The sequence below is a fragment of the Heteronotia binoei genome, chromosome 12 (assembly GCF_032191835.1).
Source record: "Heteronotia binoei isolate CCM8104 ecotype False Entrance Well chromosome 12, APGP_CSIRO_Hbin_v1, whole genome shotgun sequence".
NCBI lineage: Eukaryota > Metazoa > Chordata > Lepidosauria > Squamata > Gekkonidae > Heteronotia > Heteronotia binoei.
Genome location: NC_083234.1, coordinates 23716827 through 23739530, shown reverse-complemented (window position 1 = coordinate 23739530; position 22704 = coordinate 23716827). Strand labels below are relative to the sequence as shown.

The 22704-nt window shown below is 45.0% G+C and overlaps 1 protein-coding gene across 2 annotated transcripts in view; it reads left to right on the top strand.

Annotated features, from left to right (window-relative positions):
• Window positions 1-8784: 8784 nt before the first annotated feature.
• FLI1 (Fli-1 proto-oncogene, ETS transcription factor) overlaps window positions 8785-22704 on the top strand; it is a 161181-nt gene continuing 147261 nt past the window's right edge. The window contains exon 1 of one of the 2 annotated variants that reach the window (XM_060250838.1): window positions 8785-8874. In XM_060250838.1, the coding sequence (XP_060106821.1) occupies window positions 8836-8874 (39 nt within the window). In that variant the 5' untranslated portion in view covers window positions 8785-8835. Of the gene's footprint in view, window positions 8902-22704 lie in introns of both variants that reach the window. The other variant, XM_060250837.1, reaches the window with a different exon arrangement.

Here is a 22704-nt window from a genome sequence, read left to right as displayed (position 1 = left end):
GATCAGCTCCCCTGGAGAAAATGGTTGATCTGAAGGGTGGACTCTGTGGCACTGGAACATGCTGAGAGCCCTCCCTTCCCCAAATCCCACCCTCTCCTGGGTCCACCTCAGTCTCCAGGTATTTTCCAACACAGACCTGGTAACCCTACCTCTGGAAGTAGAGCAGGGGTCACTGGGGGGAGGTAGCTGTGAATCCCCTGCGTTGTGCACAGGGTTGGCCTAGATGACCCTAGAGGTCCCTTCCAGCTCTGTGTTTCTGTGATGTGCCAGTGTAAATGCGACAGACAAAAAAGTTCCTTTATTAAAGTGTGCTTTATGCAGTACACAAAAATGAAAAATATTTGGCATCCATAAGCTGTATGTTTTAATAGAGATCCTTCAGAATAGATGTGATGTGGAATGCAAGCCTTAACTAGACTGAATCATTTATGTTCCTTTCTAAGTTATCATAAGTATGTGTATCCTATGAAAATACAGTTTGCATGGCCTCTTCCAATGCATTCATTCAAGACAGAGCTCAGTGGGGCTTATTTTCAAGTACACATAATACATATTGCAGGTTTTGTTTACCAAACTACCAAGAAAATATTGCATTGTGTAACCATTTTGCATTTGAATGAACAGTAGTTTATATGTCTGACATTTCGTTTACTGTGTCATCTATACACTTATTAAAATCTGGCAATCAGAAGAGCATTTGGGGTCTGTTCCTAAAACTAGTTGCATGCGGGTCAGTCCACTAGAAAGGTTCAGTCCTCATATAAATATGGGGCCCCTTAAAACTGTGACCTGGATGCCAGTGGCCACTTCTGCCTCCATAAAATGCAGGGATATTTTTCCTTGTGGCCTTCCTTTTCAAACCTGCAACATTTACTTTGCTTACAAAATTGGTTTTCGTGACAATCGCCCTCGAAGGGAGGGAAAAATCCCAAGAATGCCGCCATTCAAAAATGTTTTCGCTAGCTCCAGAATATACATCTCAGCTGTGTTGTTTTCTTTAGGAATTGTCAGGAATTCTGTCTGGTGGAGAGTAAATTGTATCTAGGCACGACTCCTGAGTTGCCCTTTCACCCCGCCACTTTATACACTCCCCTTATTAAGGAGGAAAATGTTTCAATATGTTAGACTTCAGGGGTAAAAAACTGAGAGAGGAGGGGAAGCTGCAAGAGAGAATATTCCAAATGCTTGGAGCAGGAGGGATCTTTTGCTTTAAAAAGTGGTGTCATGCTGGATTCCACCCTGTTTATGTCTTTTGTATAAGAAAGTACAAGCATTTTTTTAAAATTATGTTTTCTGGGGCAGAGACATCTAAATGTGCAAATAGACAATCCCATATACACAAGGAGATAATCCCATATTCTCTGGTTGATAGTCTTTTCTTTCATTTTTTTTGCAACATCTCAGCACTTTCCTGATCAACTAGTTATTCAGTCATTACCTGTATAGAGTGTTAGTTAAATTTGGTTTTAAAAAGCATCTCAGTTTTGAATCTGAAGCGTCCAAAGCAGAGGTGGCCAAACTCCGTCTCAGGAGCCACATGTGGTTCTTTCACACATATTGGAAAAGGCATTTTTCACACATATTTCACTCCAGCTTGGAGAAGGCCTTTTCTCTTTAGATTACTTCTCCAAGCCAAGCCAGCCACTGGCTTGGAGAATGCATTTAAAGTTAAAGGTTGCTTTCTTTCCACTTCTCTCTCCCCATCTATTTTCCTTCCTTCCTTCCTTCCTTCCTTCCTTCCTTCCTTCCTTCCTTCCTTCCTTCCTTCCTTCCTTCCTTCCTTCCTTCCTTCCTTCCTTCCTTCCGTCCTTCCTTCCTTCCTTCCTTCCTACCTGCATCTGATGTTTATTCTATGTGGCTCTTATGTTTAGTAAGTTTGGCCACCCCTGGTCCAAAGTTTCATCTTCTCCAATGAGTAGGCATTGATTGATAGGCCTTTCCCCACCTAGGATAAAAGGACAGTTCCCATGGTTGCCAACCTCCATGTGGTGGCTGGAGATCTCCTGGGATTAGAACTGATCTACAAGTGACAGAGATTCATTTCCCCAGAGAAAATGGTTGCTTTGGAAGATGGGTTCTGTGGCCTTCTACCTTGCTGAAGCCCCTCCCTCACCCAACTCCACCCTTCACAAGATCTACCCCCCAAATCTCCAGGAATTCTCCAAACAGGAGTTGGCAACCCTGCTCACCATTGCAGACATGAACAGGAAGATCTTTGAAACTCCCTTTGTTACATCTAGTTTGGCCTTTGGTTCATTAAACAAGAAGTTGGGGGGGTTCCTCCTTACCATGGCAAATGGCAGCAGAGAGAGGTAATTTTTGCTTAGCCCTCCAGCTGAACTCCATTAGCTGCTTTTCAGGAACATTAAATATCTCAGGGCCTCATCTTTTGACCCTAAATCTATGTCTGCCTCTTGTGTAACTGACTGCAGTGAACAAACACACACAAAGAAGGCATGGCAGACAGGTGAGCTTCCAGGAGGTTCCCCTCTGATCTGCAACACTGCCTGTTTGTATGCCAGCAAAATATTTGCCTCTGAATGTCAATCTACCCTAGCATCAGCACTGATTGCCACTGGGGCAGGGGATCAGCATTTACTGCATCCATTCTCAATCTGCAACATTGCCTGCTCTTTTTGCTAGTGTGTGCAAACAAAATATTTAATCTCTGCATAATACAGACACAGAATCAAAGAGCAAGTGGACAAGCGCTGGTGCTTATAGGGACTGAGATCAAAGCCCTCCCCAAGTAACTCAACACGCAACAATTTATATAAGCAACATTTTGGAAAGACAAACCTATCAATGCAATTCTTCTTGCTGGCAAGATCTGTGTGTGACTGTGCTGACTGGTAAATGTCCCTGTCACTGAGCCTTCTCCCCCTTCCCTTCTGAAACTATGCAAGAATAGTTTCACTCACCTTGCTAGAATAGAAACATGATCCGATAGTTTGCGAATACTATTACTATTTTATTCCATTTTGGATTAATGAGAATAAGTGAATTTAGGGAACAGGGTAGTTTCAACTTCATCTTTGATAAGTTAATACCTGAATTAATGTCCCTCATTCACACATACATGCACTTCACTTGATTGTTCAACTCCTGAATGTATGAGCCAAATCCATTCCAAAGCATTAGCCCTCTTCAGTTGTTAAAACTTTGGCAGTCCAACTATATATATGGGAAGATCACACTATGGGTGCTTTCACATAGTGACTGCATACAAAGGAATACATGCATTGCCCTAGCCACCCAAAATGGCAACCACATGTTTTGGCTAGCATGCTCTACCATTATGCAAAACTGAAGTGTCCAATGCATGACTGAATTATTTCTGAGATAATGTGAAATTTTTGGTCTGTGGGTTTGAATTGCTTATTCACATAAGCAAGTCATTTCTATACAAATTGGGATTGATTTCACACTCACCTTACGCAGCTCTCACGTCCATCTTCTCAGAGCGACTTTCTTCCGATTTCCCACTATCTGCCCCAGGGCAGCAGCAAGGATCGGCATTTTCGCACAGTAAACAGAAACTGGTTTTTAGTAGTTTCTGTTTGCTGCACAAAAACTATCCTTGCTGCAGCCCCAGGGCAGATAGTGGGAAATCAGAAGAAAACCACGCTGAGAAGATGAACATGAGATCGGCGTAAGGCGAGTGTGAAATCGGTCTGGTGCTTTGTGGATCACTGTGGGAAATGGCTTCATTGGAAGAGGTAGAAAGGTATTTCAAGGTGGCATTGGATGATGAGTCATTCATAGACAGGTAGTCATTGCTTGATGATGCCAGCCACCAAGTAATGAGCCATGATGGTGTAGTAGTTAGCGTGCCAGGCTAGGATGTGGAGACCGAGGTTTGAATCTTCCCTCAGCCATTACGTTCTCATTGAGTGACCTTAGCCCACTCTCCCTCAGCCTAACTTCCCTGACAAGATTGTTGTAAAGAGGAAATGGAGGAGATTATGCCAGACTATCTTGAACTCCTTGGATGAAGGCTGGATAAAAAATGTGATTTGTTTGGTTGATTGTACATGTGTATGAGATAGAATAATCCCTGCATACCAGAAATTCATTTCTGTATAAGGATAACAGAATCCTATATTTGATGGGACTTACTCCCCAAAAAGTGTTCTTAGTATCACACTCTTACAATGAAGTCCTAGATATAATCACACATGCTTCTAAATTCATTGAAATCAACGGGTGTAGAAGACTGTTAACTATGTTTAAGATTACAGTATTGATAGGGCCAAACCTAAGCATGTATACTCAAAAGTAAATCCCGCTGAGTTCAATGGGACTTACTCCTTAGTAAGTGTTCTTTGGAATACATCCTTAGACAATTAGCGATGATCCTGGAAGTCTCTGGTTCTAATTTTACCTCAGCCACACACAGGGAATGGCCTGAGGCAAACCATTTTCCCTCAGCTTCTATCCCTCATCTCCAGGATGGGGGTGATAATGGGGGTCTACCTTGCAAGGCTGTTGCCAGTGATTGCCTTGAGACAGTGAGTGTGAAATATTTTGAAACCTGAAAGCTCCATCTGTCTCCAAAGTACTCTGTTTATGTGCTGAGTGCCTTTACCTCACAGCTTGGTAACTCACAAGCAGCCTTCTCACATCTGGAATCTGAGGGAAGTGCTTTCAGGTCAAAGATTGTGAGTTATAGGGCGGCTTAAAGTCCCAACACCTCTCATTTTGGAAATGAAGTACAGCCTTCCTTCCACAAAATAGAAGCCCAGACTAAGGAACCTGATGATTTAAAAGCAGAGATTTAAAGCCTCTTTCTTTCAAAGCCAGGGCTAAAACAGGACTTGAGCTCCACTCAGTGTCTCTTTTGGGGCTGGCTTCTCGACAGCATCCCCCCTCCCCGCCTTCTCCCAAAAGTTGTTTATTGTTGTATTTTTATAGGTTTCTGGAAGATGAAAGCCATTCCAGTGGAAAAGCAGAGTCATCGAGCGGAGGGGGCCGAGGCGAAGATGCCATCTTAGGGTGATTTATCAAAGGAGCAGTTGAAATATTGATAAGGGGGGGGGGAGAGGAAATTGACTGAAAAGAGGAAAGGAGAGAGGCTGGTGGAAGGAAAAGGGGGGGTTGGAAGCAGGCCGTTGGATGGAGAGCATTGCAGAGACCCCCCTGAGGATACACGAGTGCTGATGCCGTCTGTCTGGAAAGAAAGAGAAACTTTTCCTCGTTTTTTGGCTGGTTTGAATGCAACTGCCGGGTTAATCTCCCTCTTGCAGACATCGCAGTGCGTAGCCAGAGAGAGTTATGTTGTAACACCAAATAGCTGGGGCCTTTCCGTGGTGTCTTCACCATTCTGGATCTTTACAGCTTGGTCTTCCAGTTGGTTAAGGAGAGAGAGAGAGAGTGCGCACATCAAAAGGTGAGTCTTTTACAAGTTATCAGCACTAAACAGAAAGAAAGACATTTTTAAAAAATTTAAAAAAGGCTTGGAGCCGAAAGGGTGGAAGGAAGAAATTGTATTTGCAGTGTTTATGATTAACTTGACACGATCCTCCACAGTCCCTTCAAAAGGGTTGTTCAGTTCATGCTAGCACCTTATATAAGTTATGGAAATGTCCCTTCAGAGGGAAAATAATGGCAACATTGAAGCCCATCCTGATTTTAAAAACTCTGTCTCTCAAATTCAAGATAGATTTTTCCTCTTTTCTTCAAAGTTCAAGACATCTGTGTCAGAAGGAATAAACCAAGGATAAGATAGAGCCAGAGTTCTGTAATCTGTTGCTTTTTCAAGTCAGTTGGATATTATGGGGTTTTTTAAAGTAATAAAACCTGTAAGATACAAAAAATAAAATAAAATAAAATTAAGCAACAGATGTTTTTAGGAGAAAAGTTCAGCTTCAAAGCCTTTAGGAAAACACAGGAAAGTTTTTGTTATGTCAGAAATAGGGTCAAGTGTATAAAACTATGGATATGGGTTTGAAGAATGGAGACGGAGGCCTGGGACATGAGCCAGCCAGAAGTTCTCTGCTAAAATGGATGAGAGAGGTTGAACCGTTCCCCTGAATGAGGACATGGGCTGTGGTCCCATTCGCTCCTCTGACATTCAGTGGGGTTTGCACAGGAGATGGGCTGCAATCCTAAGGGTGCTTTGCTGGGAGTAAGCCCAACTGAAATAACGTGAGGCTTACTCCTGAGCATACCTGCTTAGAATTGTTCTCATTGCCTGAAGCTAACAAGAAAGCTGGTGGTATGAATCTTCAACATAAGTTGCTGATGTTAAACTATATTATTTCAAAGATGAATCTTACTTTGTCTAATTGTGCGTGGGGGGGGGGCAGGGGAGACTAATTATGAAACTTTTGCTGAAGAGACCAATGCATTGGCAGCATTTCTCACTGTAGAGCATCTATCTCAATGCAAATTAGTGTTTGGATTAATTACCAAAAATGAATATTGCATGAATTTCCAAACATCTAAATTGGGAACGAAGATCCTTTTTGTGTTCAGGAATCAAAGAACTCTCATTACTCTGGTGGGAGACCTCTTGAAAAGTATGAATGAACCAAGTCCCATGGTTTCTGAAGTATTTTTTTTTAAGAATCAATTCATCTCTCCTGGTTTAGGACTATAACATGTGTGTGAGGTGGCTCATTCCAATAATAAATAATCAGAGACAGCATTTCCAACCGATTCATTTCTCCTCAGGGATGCTTCCCCAGTCAAACACCCCAGTTTTAAAGAAATTCCTTGGAAGTAAATGCTATTAAAACCGATAGTGCTTACATCCCAATTTTTTTTTATAAAAGAAAGCACTAGACTTAAATATGATCCAATGCATTGTGGTCGTTATCCGTTCCAACTGAGCACCAATAGATAAACTTTTCTGCCTTTTTCCTGTGCTCCTCTCTGCCTGTCCAACTCATTTACTCACAAGTAAGCCCTGCTAAGTTCATGGAAATCTCTGCCCCAAAGTGCCGTCGCTTTCAGAAACCTATTTGTGGGGAAGACAGCGGTGCCATCCAGGCTTTAGGGAAGTGGTGCTCGCAGCATTACGTCCAGTATTGATAGCACTCACCCAGAAGTATTTATGTGACGGAGCTCAGAGGTAGCCTTGACTTCTGGGGAGCATTCCCATGACCAAACTGGAATTAAAAACCCCAAATCCCTGTAATACCGTTTATAGGGGCCAGCCTCAACGACACAAAACACTGTGGAAACTTTTTGAGTTCATCAGAACTCTTCATCAGACAGTATGGATGAAGAGTTGCGATGAACTTCCAAGCTTCCGCAATGTTTTGTGCCATTTGGGTTGGCCCCAATACAAGGTATGACAGGGATTTTATTTCTTTGTTCCCCCTGGATTCTGCATGAGTCAATGCAGCCGTTTACAACTTTTTTCTACAAACTGTAACCGCCTGATAGTAAGGATACTCACCTGGGTGCTGTTGCCATGAGCTCCTGTATCCCTGGTATGCATACTTACGATGGTTTTAGTTATACGGCAGAGTGATAATCCCAACAAAGCCTTCCTTCAGAAAGGTTGTGCATCTCCGAGCAGCAGGGAGTCAGAGGTGGCCGAGATAAAGCATCGTGGTGGTTAATTTCTGACGTCTGGTGCCATTTGCATGCTCACAGTCGATCAGATCAGGATCACCAGAGGGCATGATTCAGCCCAAAGCAAACCCTCTTGGGTTTTTTAGTGGGCAAGAGTTAAGCACATCTTCTGTGGATTGAAATCAATGGGCACTTGAAACTTCTCCGTTTGGACTAGCTGTGAACCACAGTCTTGACATCTATTGATAATGGCTTTGTGTGTGTGTGTGTGTGTGTGTGTGTGTGTGTGTAGGTGTAGGTGTACTTGATCAGTGAGCAAATAGCTGAGAGCAAGCCCCTTATCATTGTTGTGGATGGGCACCGCTATCCTCCTGCTGTCCCCCCCCCTTCATTTACGTAATCTTCTCTGTTCATTAAAACTTTGAATGATGAGATTGTGATTTCCTAAAGCATATATAAATGAGAGAGAGGGCTCACCAGTGATGCCCCTGCAAAAAAAAGAGTTGACATTAGATTTCTTTGTTCTTTTCAGATATATATATTTTTTGCTTCAGCAATCTGTATATTATCTACCAATCTTATGAGGACAAATATTTTCTTATCAATGAAACCAAGCCCTAGCAAGGACACCCAGAGGCAAGAGGAGTTTTCAAAAACAATAGAATTTAATTCAGTCATGTCCCATTTTATAATATAAATCCTGAATGTAAATGTTAACGTTAACCGGTGTTAGTTTAAAGAAGGGGATACTTCTTTTCATTATTAACTGTAAATGCAGAAATGCCATTTTATCATATATGAAATACAAATTATTTTGATTCTCCGTCAGTCATCTCCAGTACCTCTCTCTAAGCTGTGGAGTCTTGTGAGCAAAAATTTTACTTGATGAGCTGCTGGCATTAAGGTATGAGCTACTGCATGAATCAGTTTGCTCTGGGGCCATTTTTCCTGCGCCAAGTCAAAAATGTGTGAGCGAGAGGCTAAAAAATTGTGAGCTAGCTCACCCTATGTCAGCTTAGAGGGAACACCGGTCATCTCCCATTCACCCTCTTTCCCACTTTTCCCACAAAGCAAAACAAACCAGCATCATTAGTTCCATTGCTTCTTTTATGGGATGCCCAATTCCCTGTACATTTTCTTAAGACAAATAATTCTTTGCATTATTGAAAAAATGTTTGCTTGCTTCTATTATAAAAAAACAAAAAAAACCCGAAACAATTTGGGGGAGGGGATGGACTTTTGCCTCACTCATGTAAATTACTCTTCCAGGCCAATTTGGGGGCTTTTACAAACATCTGTTTCCAAATAAGGATGTTTCAGACGGTACCAGATACTTCGTCTTACGTCAAGGTAAGACTTGACAGCATCTTTAAACAGGTAATGTCAAACATTTACAATCCTCCCATGTTCAAAAAACTCTGTATGGTCTGTTTAAAGATGTGACTGGATGCTCAGAGGCGTAAACCGAGTTGCATGTGGGGGTGTCCTTAAGGGGATCGTCACCGGGCTACTGCTCCAGTCGTCGAGTTTTGTGTGTGTGATACATGAATTAAATGAAACTGTTGGGGTTTCCCTGCAAATACACATCATGTTGCTTCTCATTCTAACCAGGAGCTCTGTATCAATGATGTGATCCTTTCTGCTCATTGCAAACAATTTTATGTTGTTGTTGTGGCGGAAATAATTGAGTGTTATGCACCAGTGGTCTCCTTATCTGATGAGTGTGTGTGTATTTCCCTAAACAGCATCTAATTTGAAATCAACATGGGTCTGTTTCCTCCCATTTTGCTATTTAGCGTTTGCCTTCCCATATTACGATAACAAGCTTTCCTGTTGCCTGCAGGGTTTTCTTTTCTTAATTTCATTTAATTTTACTAGCAAAATGCCTGTGGTTACGATCCCTGCAAGGCCAACAACTTATGGGACAGAGCATTTCCATGCTGACAGACAGTCGCTTTATCCCCCAATCAGCGAGAGCCCAGACACCCATGTCATTGGTGAAGATGAGGCTGAAATCGGTTTCCTAGTTCTTTATTCAGAGCATCTTCCCAGTATGGTCATAGAGCAGAGGTGGCCAAACCGTGGCTCAAGAGCCACATGTGTCCCTTTCACACATATTGTGTGACTGTCAAAGCCCCCACCACCCTATTGGCTGGCCTGGAGAAGCTGGCAGCTTGGATAATGCATTTAAAGTTAAAGCTGGTGGTTTGGAGACCACATTTAAAGTTAAAGTTGCTTTCTTTCCACCTTTCCCTCCCTCCTTCATCTATTTTCCTCCCTCCCTCCCTCCTTCCTTCCTTCCTTCCTTCCTTCCTTCCTTCCTTCCTTCCTTCCTTCCTTCTTCCTTCCAACATCCAACGTTCATGTCTTGTGGCTCTCAAACATCTGATGTTTATTCTCTGTGGCTCTTACATAAAGCAAGTTTGGCCACCTTGTCATAGGGGCTTCCTGGAAAGCATTGTGTAGTGGTTAAGAGTGGCAGACTCTAATCTGAAGAACTGGGTTTGATTCTCCTCTCTTCCTCCACATGAAGCCTCCTGGCTCCACCTATTCACATGGTGCCTGTTGTGGAGGGGAGAAGGGAACTTGATTAAAGGCTGTTTGGAGACTCCTTAGGGTAGAGAAAAGTGGGGGTAAAAAACCCTTCTTCTTCTTGGTACTCATAGTAGAAGCTATTGAAGCTAGAAGATGAAGAAGATATTGGATTTATATCCCGCCCTCCACTCCGAAGAGTCTCAGAGCGGCTCACAGTCTCCTTTCCCTTCCTCCCCCACAACAGACACCCTGTGAGGTGGGTGGGGCTGAGAGAGCTCTCGCAGAAGCTGCCCTTTCAAGGACAACTCTTGTGAGACCTATGGCTGACCCAAGGTCATTCCAGCAGCTGCAAGTGGAGGAGTGGGGAATCAAACCCGGTTCTCCCAGATAAGAGACCGCACACTTAACCACTACATCAAACTGGGCCATGCAAATAAGGAACTGGAAGCCCACTTCAGCCTCACTAGGTGACAGCAATGGGTTTGGGTTTATTCTTGCTTTAACATCCTTCAGTCCTTAAGGTAAGATTACGTGGTCACCACTCACTTATTTAGAAGAAAGTAAAAGGCCACCATTCGGGTGAGAGCTGAATCTTCTTTGGTCCTTCTGAACCTAATCACAGAGAACCAACCCTGCTCTGACTCATATTGCCTCTTACCTGGGCTCCGTTTCCTGGTGATGCTAGAATGTGACAGAAAACTAGGATCTGGAGGGGGGCACCTTATGCTGAAGAACAGTCACCAGGAATAAGGTTGGATCATCTCATTGCTGGCGGCTGCAGTATCACTGTCACATAAAGGCTGTTTTCCATTGTCCACTGGATGATTGGGCAAGGTGTGCGAATAAAGCTGTTGTTCCCTGGGCTTCTGTTTGCATATTGCATCATGGAGCGGTATGGAGGTGGGCGATCTAGGACTGGATTTCCCATCTCTTTCTGATGCTTTCCTTAATAACAGTGGGATGAGGATGGGGTTTTGAAGGAGTCCATTGCAATGGCAGCAAGGGAGCAGCATTCCCCATTTCCCACTGTACCCATGTTCCTAGTAGAGCTGCCTTCCCCTGGAGCCACAGTTTGCCTTCACAGGGTAAACTTAGGGGCCCCGTATGTTTTGCCGAGTGCAATGAAGAGCGGCTTGTATCCCACCACTTGGTTCAGCACCATCTGAAGTAGGGTTGCCGACCTCCAGGTGGTTAACTAACGCTACTAACCCAAAGGTAACTGTGACTAAAATCACTAAAATATATATACAGTATTTATTATATCGAGAAGAGGCAAACTATAGAATTACTATTCACATAAAGAATACTCAGTCTAATTCCATTCACAATACTACCATAAAGCCCATAGTCTTCCTGAAGGTATCAAACTTTCCAATTCATGTCGTGATTCTGTATCTCCATTAATCCCATGAAAATATATTTTTTTCAGCAGGACAGCCGGTGTTTCAATTCCTGTTTCAATGCCACTTTTCTTCAGGCACAGGACTAAAGTGTTCTAAAATCAACATACAAAATCACCATATGGTGCAGTGGTTAAGTGTGCGGACTCATATCTGGGAGAACTGGGTTTGATTCCCCACTCCTTCACTTGCAGCTGCTGGAATGGCCTTGGGTCAGCCATAGCTCTAGCAGAAGTTGTCTTTGAAAGGCAGCTTCTGGGAGAGCTGTCTCAGCCCCACCCACCTCACAGGATGTCTGTTGTGGGGGAGGAAGATAAAGGAAACTGTGAGCCACTCTGAGATTTGGAGTGGAGGGTGGGATATAAATCCAATATCATTATCATCATCGTCATCATTATCACCACCACCATATATGCATAACCAACATAGTACCACATACAAAAAACTTGATGTTACATACCTCCAGGTGGTGGCTGGAGATCTCGTGGAAAATAATTCCTTTCCGGTGCTGTCTCAGCATGTGAAAACAGCTGGGTGGGGAAGGCAGGAGCCCTTCCTCCCCCCCCCCCCCCGACCCAGTGGTGTTTGGTGCCTGTTTGAGCTCACCTTTATTTTTAAAAAGCCAATTCCAACGGCTGCTGTGTGGCTGCAGGGAACCCAGTTTGGGTCCAGGGAACCTAGACCTAATTGGAACAGCTTATGTTCTGAATAAAATTGTTGGTCTTAAAGGCGCACTTGACTCCTACTTTGTTCTACTGCTTCAGACCAACACGGCTGCCCACTTGGATCTATCTAGCTGGTTCAGCACTTAGACAATTCTTCTAAGTTGAGCCCTTAGACAGTTCTTGTGTCTTTTGTTTGGCCCGTCGCAGCTATGAATACTGGCTTAGACCGGTGTCTTACCAATGATGCCCATGTGCCACGTTCAAATGGCAATGCACAGAGAGATTTTCTTAATGGATACCTTGCATGTTTGGCTTTGCTCCCCTGCTACATTTGCTGAGGCCTCGGCCAGAATATTTTCCAGCCATAGTGTAAGCCTTTTCTGTTTTCCTTGGCAGCGCATGCCTGACATGTAGACTGTTTTTGTTTTTAGATTTCCCCACCTTTTGAGCTGTGTCAACTTCAAGAGTGCTTTGCGGAGTAATGAAGGCATAAAGAATGGGACCCTTCTCTCAAGGAGCTTGTATCTGAGGGGCTAACCGTGCCCATCCTAAGCAGAGCTGCACAGTTCTAAAGCTGCTGACTTTGATGGACTTAGAATGGCATAACTGCGCTTAGGATGGCATTGTCAGCAGGCGACACAACCCTGAGGCTGAATCTGGGTCTGCCGTGGGGACTCTGGATCAGAGGTTGTGATTGTGCTCAGGAATCCCTAAGCTCCTTGACCCAATTTGGGTATGGACTGTGGGGCATGGGAAAAGAAGGCTTATTGTTTCCCTGTCCTGAATTAGCCCCATGGCAGCACTGATTGCCTCACTGGAAAAACCTTTCTCTATTGTATGAGTTAGGGTTGTCAGCCTCCATATCTCCTGCTAAAGATCTCCCACCACTCTAGACTGTCTGACACTCTATGCAAGGCTAACTTCTGGCATCCCCCACCCTGCACTGAGTCACATGGAGGGTGCTCAGTTCGGTGCACCCAGAAGGTTGGCGCCCTAGGCAATCACCTAGTTCGTCTAGTGGCAGGCCTGGCCCTGTCTCCCACTATGACAACTGAACTCCAGGCAACTGAGATCAGTTTTCCTGGAGAAAATAGTCACTTTGAAAGGTGGACTCTATGGCATTCTACCCCACTGAAGTTCTTCCCCTCCCCAAACTCTGCCCTGCTTAGGGTTGCCAAGCCAGTGTTGGAAAATACCTGGAGACTTTGGGGGTAGATCTGGGAAAGGGAGGGATTTGGGGAGAGGAGAGGCCTCAGCATGGTACAATGCCATAGAGTCCACCCTTCAAAGCAGACGTTTTCTTGAGGGGTGTGTCAAAAAATGGGGGGGGGGGAAACATGGAAGGGTGGAGACTAGGAGAAAACGGTGTTGAAAGTGTTAAAACTGCCAACACATCTAACTGTTACTCACAAGTAATACTAGTTTTCTATAATGCTTATTTTTGTTTACTCCAAAAAATTGATCACTTTGCACTTATATCATGAACATATATACACAGAAGTATACACTACATGTCTGAAGATACATTCAAATTACAATAAATTCCATGTATAGTCCACTGATACAAAAATAGCAAGTTATGCATGAAAACTTATAGAAAGGTGCCAGAGTTTCTCATCCAGAAACTGAATTGTTTGTGACATGTTTCCGGCAGTGTTCCCTCTAAGCTGAGTTAGTGTGAGCTAGCTCACAGATTTTTAGCCTCCAGCTCACACATTTTTGCCTTAGCTCAGGAAAAATCGCCTTAGAGCACAATAATACTCAGTAGCTCACAACTTTAATGCCAGTAGCTCACAAAGTAGAATTTTTGCTCACAATGCTCTGCAGCTTAGAGGGAACATTGGTTTCCGGCAATATACATGTTTCGAATATGATTCTTCGTCCGACAAAAGAGATTCATTTCTCTGGAACCACAGCTCAGTTCAAAGTAAGTCTAGGTCAATTTCACAAGGCAACAGTTCTCATTGGCCGCTGATAGCTGCAGGCTGATAGTAATTAGTCTGAAACCAGTGCTCTGTACGCTACAAACACAGTGTTACTGGTCAATTACTCAAAGCAGGCACTATCAGTTCTCCGTTTTCTTGAGGGGAGCTGATCTCTGCAGCAGGAGATCTCCAGGTCCCACCCGGAGGCTGGCAACCCTAGCCCTGCTTAGGCTCCAAATCTCCAAATCTATTTCCCAACCCAAAGCCCCAACCCTAATATGAGTCCATGTGAAGACCACAAAGGGCCAAATAGCTCCCCCCCATATAATTTCACACCAGGAAGACTGCATGTGGGGTAGGAGGCAGAAGTCTTGTCTCATGCAGAATGGTCCCACTATGTTGGATCACTCATGCCTGGGAATTGAGCTCCTAGAGAGGATGCACTTAGCTGGCTGCACTTAGTTTCTATAACATTTGGTGGGTGCCAGGAAAGGGGTCAGCAGGTATAATGTGTATGTGCCCATGGCACATTGTTGGGGACCCCTGACAGAGAGATTATCAGGCTGAGACTTGCTCCAAGAGGACTAGAGTGTTTGCATTGCAAAGCTGAACAAAGCCAACTTTGTGTCAGAGACTGACTTTTGGCTCTTAACTTTCTGCCTTTTGAGTACGTCTGACCTAATGCCACAAGGACCCACGTTCATCCCCACTGTGGAGTTGCAGAGCTGTGTTCCTTTTAAAGCTTTTCAGAGCCCGGCATTGTACTTGACACACACACACACACATACACACATATATGTATGTGTGGAGTGTTCCCCCTCCCCCTTTCTCTATAACAGTTTGCAAGAATGTAAACAAACCAGACCCGAGACATCTGGGTTACACATTGAAATTGGGCTAGAGTATTTACGAGAATTTAAAACACAGGCAGCTGCTACTTTCTAAGCAAATATGGGTGTGATCCAACCATGCGTTGTGCGAAATTTGTCCCTTTCCTCTTTGTCAGGTTGGGTTGGCATTGTTTGTGAAAGCCAGTGAAGTCGAAAGAGAGATCCAACAGAGTTAGACTGGTTCTGTCATCGGTGTAATCCAATTCTATGGGATTTTTTTTTTTTAACCAGCAAGTCTCCCAAGTCCCAATTAATGGCAAAGTACATGCATTGCATACAGAAGAATCCAAATTCAATCTCTGGTCTTTCTGCTTTAAAAAAAAAAATCCCTGGAAGCAAGTCTAGGAATGACCCTCTGCTTGAGACCACCTCGAGTTGCCAAGTCCAATTCAAGAATTATCTGGGGACTTTGGGAGTGGAGCCAGGAGACTTTGGGGGTGGGGCCAGGAGACACTGGGGGTGGAGTCATGAGCAAGGTTGGAACAAGTACAATTGAACTCCAAAGGGAGTTCTGGCCATCACAGTGAAAGGGACTGCACACCTTTTCAATGCCTTCCCTCCATTAGAAATAACGAAGGATAGGGGCACCTTCTTTGGGGACTCATAGAATTGGACCCCCCTGATCCAATCTTTTGGAAACTTGGAGGATGTTTTGAGGAAAGGCATCAGATGCTATGCTGCAAATTTGGTGCCTCTACCTCAAAGAACATCCGCCCCAGAGCCCCAGATACCCGCGGATCAATCCCCCATTATTCCCTATGGGAATCATTCTCCATAGGGAATAATAGAGTGCCCAGTAGACATTTCCCTCCTCCCCCCCCCCCACTTTCTAAAGCATGGGGAGGGCCTCCAAACTGGGAAATCCCCTGCCCCCTCCCTCTCTCACACACACACACACACTTACTGGGTCTGGTTCCTCCACAACTTTCCTTGCTCTGAAAACGAAAGCAAAAGAAACGGAGGGTCTGTGCTCTGACAAAACTGCTGCTGACCCTTCCCCATGAAGCGCTTCTTGTTTCCTGCTTTCTGCTCAACTTTAAAGGCACACAATTTAAAAACGGACTTGTTTGCAGGTTTCTAAACCTGCCAGAGCTCTAGAGGTACATGGGGCTGTGTGGGGCGGGGCTTCCCCCACTGGCCAGCTAATTGGGGACAGGGGAAGACCTGTAAAACTGGGGGATCCCCCGTTGGAACCTGGGGATTGGGAGGCCAGCGATGGAGGCAGCTAAATCACAGACACTAAGGTGATGCCTCCTGGGCTCTTCTGTAGCAGTTCCTCCTTTGAGAACAAAACCAGGGTTGCTTTGGGGGAGGAGGAAACAGGAACCACAAAGCACATTGGGGAGGGGGATGCCGTGGTGTCTATAGCAACCGTGCTAGGAATCACCAATCTAGACCAATTGGTAGACCAAGAGTAGCCAAACTTGCTTAACATAACAGCCCCATAGAATAAATGTCAGATGTTTGAGAGCCGCAGGACATGAATGTCAGATATTTGAGAGTGGCAATACAGGAAGGCAGGGAGGCAGGCAAATAGATGGAGGGAGGTGGAAAGAAAGCAACTTTAAATGCATTCTCCAAGCCATTGGCTAGCTTGGCTTAGAGAAGTGGTTTAAAGAGACAAATGCCTTCTCCAAGCTGGCCAACGGGGTGGTGGGGGCTTCAAGAGCCACGGGGGGCTCCTGAACCACAGTTTGGCCACCCTTGTGGTAGACTAACCCATATAAGTTAGTGTAATGGAATTTGCAAGGAGAAGCTTGGATGACAAATCAGAATGCTGAGCTTCATTAAGTTTTATATTTTCTTCCCTTCTTGTTGCTATTTCTGGCCCAGCAGAAGGCTGAATCTTACACGTGGCCAGCTAGCACTGCCAACCTCCAAGTGGGGCATGGAGATCTCCCAGAATTACTACATCGGAGATCAGCTCCTCTGTAGGAAATGGCTGCTGCAGATGGGGGGCTTTATGGCAGTTCTACCCTGCGGAGGTCCCTCTCCTCCTCCTTAAACCCTGCATTCCCCAAGTTCTACACCCAAATATCCATGAATTTCCCAGGCCTAGGGCCAGCACTGTAGTCCCATGGAGGGCCCATTGGTGACCCATGATCTACAGTTGCACAGTATTGCAGCCTGCTCCTCCCCACGCTGGGATGACTGGGCCCTCCTCCCTCCCCGGACCTCTGGTTCTGGCACATGTCTGTAAGCACCATAGCTGCTAAGTAGCAAGTGGCAAACAAGACAGGGCTGATGTCACCCCACGTCTGCTCACTTGCTCCATCCAAGAGAAGAGGGGAGGAATGGACAGAGGGATGTGGGGGAGGGGAATCTGATGTCATCTTCTAAGGTCTCCCGCAGTGAGAGCCAGCTTGGTGTAGTGGTTAATTGTGTGGACTCTTATCTGGGAGAACCGGGTTTGATTCCCCACTCCTCCACTTGCAGCTGCAGCTCCTTCACTTGGGTTAGCCACAGCCAAGCCTCGGATTCCATGGGAGCTCACAGGAGTGCAGGTCCTGAACCTTTCTGAAAGTTCCACCTCCTCCTTCTGAGAGTTCTACCTCCTGCATAACAATTCACCTTATTTTTTTACAAAATACCCCCTGGCCATAGCTATCGCAGAGGGTGTCCTTGAAAGGGCAGCTGCTGTGAGAGCTCTCTCAGCCCCACCCATCTCACATGATGTCTGTTGTGTGAAGGTGAAGATATAGGAGATTGTAAGCCGCTCTGAGACTCTGATTCAGAGAGAAGGGCAGGGTATAAATCTACAGTCGTCTTCTTCTCAAATACTCATAGGAGGGTAGCACAGGGAACCCCAATATGTGCCTGCTGAAACCTTCCCTGGTGCCCTTTTAGAAAGTGGGTGGGGCCATGTGGGATTTTTGCCCAGCAGGGTTTCTGATTGGCTGTTGGAGATCTGATAGGCTGTGCAGATTAAAACAATTTTTCAGGGGCCGCTGTCATTGCAGTGTTGGTCTTATTTTCTCTGTCTCCTCTTTCTCTAAAAATTACCCCTCCCCCTGCCCTGCACTTGGGCTGCTCCTGTGTATGTGGCGCCACCTCCTGCAGCAGCCATGTTGTGTGTCAGAATTCCAAAGGTGCCCAATGGCCCAAGAAAGTTGGGGACTCCTGTCGTAGCAGGACAGTCCTTTCCTTGAGAGAATCCTGGCAAATATAGGTCGTCTGATGGGAACGACTGGGAGGGTTTGTTCTGTAATAGGACTCCATGACTGGTTAGATGCTAATGCCCAGTATTTGCTTTGTGCGGGGGGAAGGGGATTCCAGTGTATGATGTAGACAGACCCCTCAGAAATGTGCAACAGAGGAGCCCTGCTCCCGACCCATGCCCAAACTGGCAGTTCTGGTCACGGGATGCAGATGTAAGAAGCATAATTTTCAAGACTGGGTTTTGTATGTTCTGTTTGTAAAGTTTCAGAAATGCTTAGATTACTATGAGTTAGCATTTCCCCTCTCCCATCATCACCAGCTCTGTCCCCACCCCCATTCTAATTACTCCCTCCCTCCATTCATCTATCCATCTATCCATCTATCATCTATCTATCTCTATCATCGTCTGTCTATCTGTCTATCTGTCTATCTATCTATTCCCTCTATCCATCCATCCATCTATCATCTATCTATCTCTATCATCGTCTGTCTGTCTGTCTGTCTATCTATTCCCTCTATTTCTACAACAGCAAACAACATTTGGTATCCTTTAATAGCCATTTTGGTGTAGTGGTTAAGTGTGTGGACTCTTATCCGGGAGAACTGGGTTTGATTCCCCACTCCTCCACTTGCACCTGCTGGAATAGCCTTGGGTCAGCCATAGCTTTCATAGGAGTTGTCGTTGAAAGGACAGCTGCTTTAAGAGCTCTCTCAGCCCCACCTACCTCACAGGGTGTCTGTTGTGGGGAGAAGAAGGGAAAGGAGATTGTAAGCCAATCTTACAATGCGGTATAAATCCAATCTCCTCCTCCTCCTCCTCCTCCTCTTCTTCATCTTCTTCCTCCTTCTCAAATATATCACCTGAAATGGTACCTTACTCTGCCTGATAGTTAAATGTACAACCCAGTTTTCTCTCTTAACAGATTGCTAGGCTGAATTGGCCCTGATGTAGTTATTTTTATCCTTCCCATTCACTTAAAAAACTCAGAGAAGACATTGCGGTCTCTTTCCTCCATTGCAGTCCTCCCAACCAAGCTGTGATTAGACTGAGACAGAGTGACTGGCCCAAGGACACCCAGCAAACAACATGGCAGGGTCAGGATTTGAACCCAGGCCATATTATGATACTCTAATCACTGTACTACATTGGTTTTCAAGGGACGTTCTGCAGATTTTGAAAAACAAGTGGATGAATCTGACCCGAAGGATAATGGGGTTCGTCATGCTGTTCTTTCCTGGATTCCCTTTTAATCCAAGTCTTGCTTGCAGCCCCCTGAAGTCAATGGCAAAAAACAAAAAAAAGCCCCACTGAATTCAATTACTGTATGAATGAGTCCCTCTCATTTGTAATGAGACAATGGACTGCATCTGATGGGCTGTATTCCAAAGCAAAGAGCCTGCGAACTTTCTCTATGTAATGCTCCCCAGACACGATCAATAGGGTGGTTTCTTTTCTTCTCCCCTTGTTTGTTCGCTTCACGAGGAGGTCTTTTTAAAAATTTGGGCCTGTTTTCACTATTTCAGTAGTATAAAGCTAAATGACTCATGTAATGATGAACACATCCACCCATAGACACACATGCTGTTTGCCTGATAAAAATCAAGCTTGAGTAAAGTAAATCTATTGCATTAGCCATGGGCCGGCAACGGTTTACCAAATGTAAAAGGAGAAGACGATATAGAGATAATTTTTTTTTTAAAGGATCCCTGTATTTTCTTTTATTATCCCACAAGCAGCAGCATGCAAACAGGGCAAGGGGAAGGTTCAGACAGCTCGAGCGAGTCTGAGGACGTTGCAGAGTGGGTGGCAGAGTGGGTGGATCTCCTCTCCCTTTGCTGCCCAGATAACATCTGATGTGATGTGCTTAATTTGCACAGCTTGCTTCCCCAGCAATTGGAAGTTTATGTCAAATGCTTCTCTCCGGTATGACTAGGAAGGGTCTGGCTGCAACTGGTTAGAGATGAGGCTTCCTGTTTAGGGGAGCAGTTGGCATCCCTGGTGTGATGATGTCACTTCCAGTGTGGCTTAGTAGTGACGTCATTGTGCCAGAGTGAAGCTCTAGCATTTGGGGCAAATAAAAACAGTCACACAATGGGATGATGTCCCTTCCAGTTGGTCTTCCACCAGCAGCAGATAGCTGGTAACTCTAGGTGTTACATCATCATGTGACATCATTGGTACGATGGAAAGTTCTTTTGCTGTATAAACATGAACAGGCCTCGGATTCAGCAGGAACTCACAGAAGTGCAGCTCCTGAACCTTTCTGAGGGTTCCCCTTCTCCTCCCCATCTCGTCCATTGAATAGTAGGTGCAGCTGCATAACAATCCCTGGATGAACTCCACCACCTATTTTTTTACAAAGTGACCCCTGAACATGAAGATATTGGACTTATATCCCACCCTCCACTCTGAATCTCAGAGCGGCTTACAATCTCCTTAACCTCCCTCCCTCACAACAGACACCCTGTGAGGTAGGTGGGGCTGAGAGAGCTCTCCCAGAAGCCTGGTAAACGTCTGTTCTGGGCTTTAACTAAGGGATGAGTCACCGTGTATTAAAAATGCCACATGTCTGCCATCATGTGCTGTGAGAATTTCATGCTCAGAACTCAATCTAGCCTACCTCACAGGGTGGTGGTTGTTAGGATGCAATGGAGTAGGGGAGACTGATGATCTGGCTTGCTCCAGAGACCCACTGGGAAGAAAAGTGGGACATAAATATCAATTGGAGGGAAAGGTGGGAATATACAGGTGATAACAGATGGGCAGTTTGGGCCGACTCAGTGATGCCTTGGAAACCAACCCACTGTTGAAGTGGTAGCAAATATTTGAGCCACATGCCAGTCACCTCTTTGGCATCTGGATGCAGAAGCACACAAGTGAGACGCCTTGGCGGTCTGAACCTGCCGAGCTGCCCCAAGCTGCTTCCATTCCCTCCCTCAAGAACTGGCCGGAGCACTTGAGTGCATGAGTGCTTGAACACTTAACTCATTGGGGGAGAAAAACAGCAGTCCAACTTCTGAATCACCCCCCTAATCTGATCACACCAAGCTGCCCCAGGAAACTTCTGGAAGCTTCGGGACCACTCTTTTTGAGCTGGCCTGATTTGGGTCGCCTCGAATCCAACCCTAAATACCCACCTGTTAGTAGCACTCATCTCCTCTGCCCAGTGGCTACTGGAATATATTATGGAATTGTAGAGATTCCTGAGATCATATGATTCGATCATATATTGCCCTTGGGGCAGTCTCCCGTGAGAGCTAGATCCTTTGCTCCATTTAGTCAAATCATCTGGGTATAGGAATTTCAAGGTCTGTTATTGACTAAATTGTGTTTGGGAAAAGGCCACTCTGAAGAAGTTCAATCTAATAGCGTTAAATATGCTATCTGAGTATAAATGGGCAGTTTTCACAGTGGCTGGTGGTAAGTATCAGGATACCGGAGGGCTCAGTATTCGGCCCGGTGTTTTGTTTTTAACTTGCTCATTAATGATTTGGAGGTGGGAGTAAGCAGTGAAGTGGCTAAGTTTGCAGATGACACTAAGCCGTTCTGGGCGGTGAGAACCAGGGAGCAATGTGAGGTGCTCCAGAGGGATTATGTAGTTAGGATTTTTGCACTTGCCCACACTGAACCTCATTTGCTACACTGATGTGTAGCAAATGAGGTTCAGTGTGGGCAAGTGCAAAAATCCTAACTACATAAATACACGTTGATGGGATCTGAACTGGCAGAGACTGACCAGGAGAGAGATCTTGGAGACATGGTAGATAATTCAGTGAAGATGTTGACCAATGTGTGATGGCAATAAAAAAGGTAAATGCTATGCTGGGGATTATTGGGAAGGGAACTGAAATCCAATCATCCAGTATCATAATGCCCCTGTATAAATCAATGGTGTAGCCTCATTTGGAATACTGTGTGTAGTTCTGGTCACTGCATCTCAAAAAAGATATAGCAATCTAAAAAGGTGCAGAAAAGGGCAACTAAAATGATTAAGGGCTGTAGAGGAATTCCCACGACAAGGGCAGAGAACACTTTCCCTATGAAAGAACATTAAAGAGATTAGGGGTCTTTAGTTTGGAGAAATGATGACTGAGTGGTGACATGACAGAGGTTACAAAAATTATTCCTGGGATAGAGAAGGTAGAGAAAGAAGAACTTTTCTCCCTTTCTCACAGTACAAGAACTGGTGGGCACTCAATGAAATTAATGAGCAGTAAATTTAGAACTGATAAAAGGAAGCACTTTTTCACCGAAATAGTAGTTAACATGTGAAATTCACTGCCACAGAAAGTGGTGGCTGCTACAAGCATAGACGACTTCAAGAGGGAACTGGATAAACATAAAGGAGAAGTCCATCAGTGGTTATCAGCTGTAAGGTATAGAGGGAACACTCTGTCTGGGGGAGTGATGCTCTGTATTCTTGGTGCATGGAGGGCCACAGTGAGAGAGCTTCTGGAATTCTTGCCCTGTTGGTGGACCTCCAGATGGCACCTCGGTTTTGGCCACTGCGACACAGAGTGCTGGACTCAATAGGCCATTGGTTTGAACCAACATGGCTTCTCTTCTGGTCTTATGTCTTACCTGTTGCTGTTGGGGACATGCACA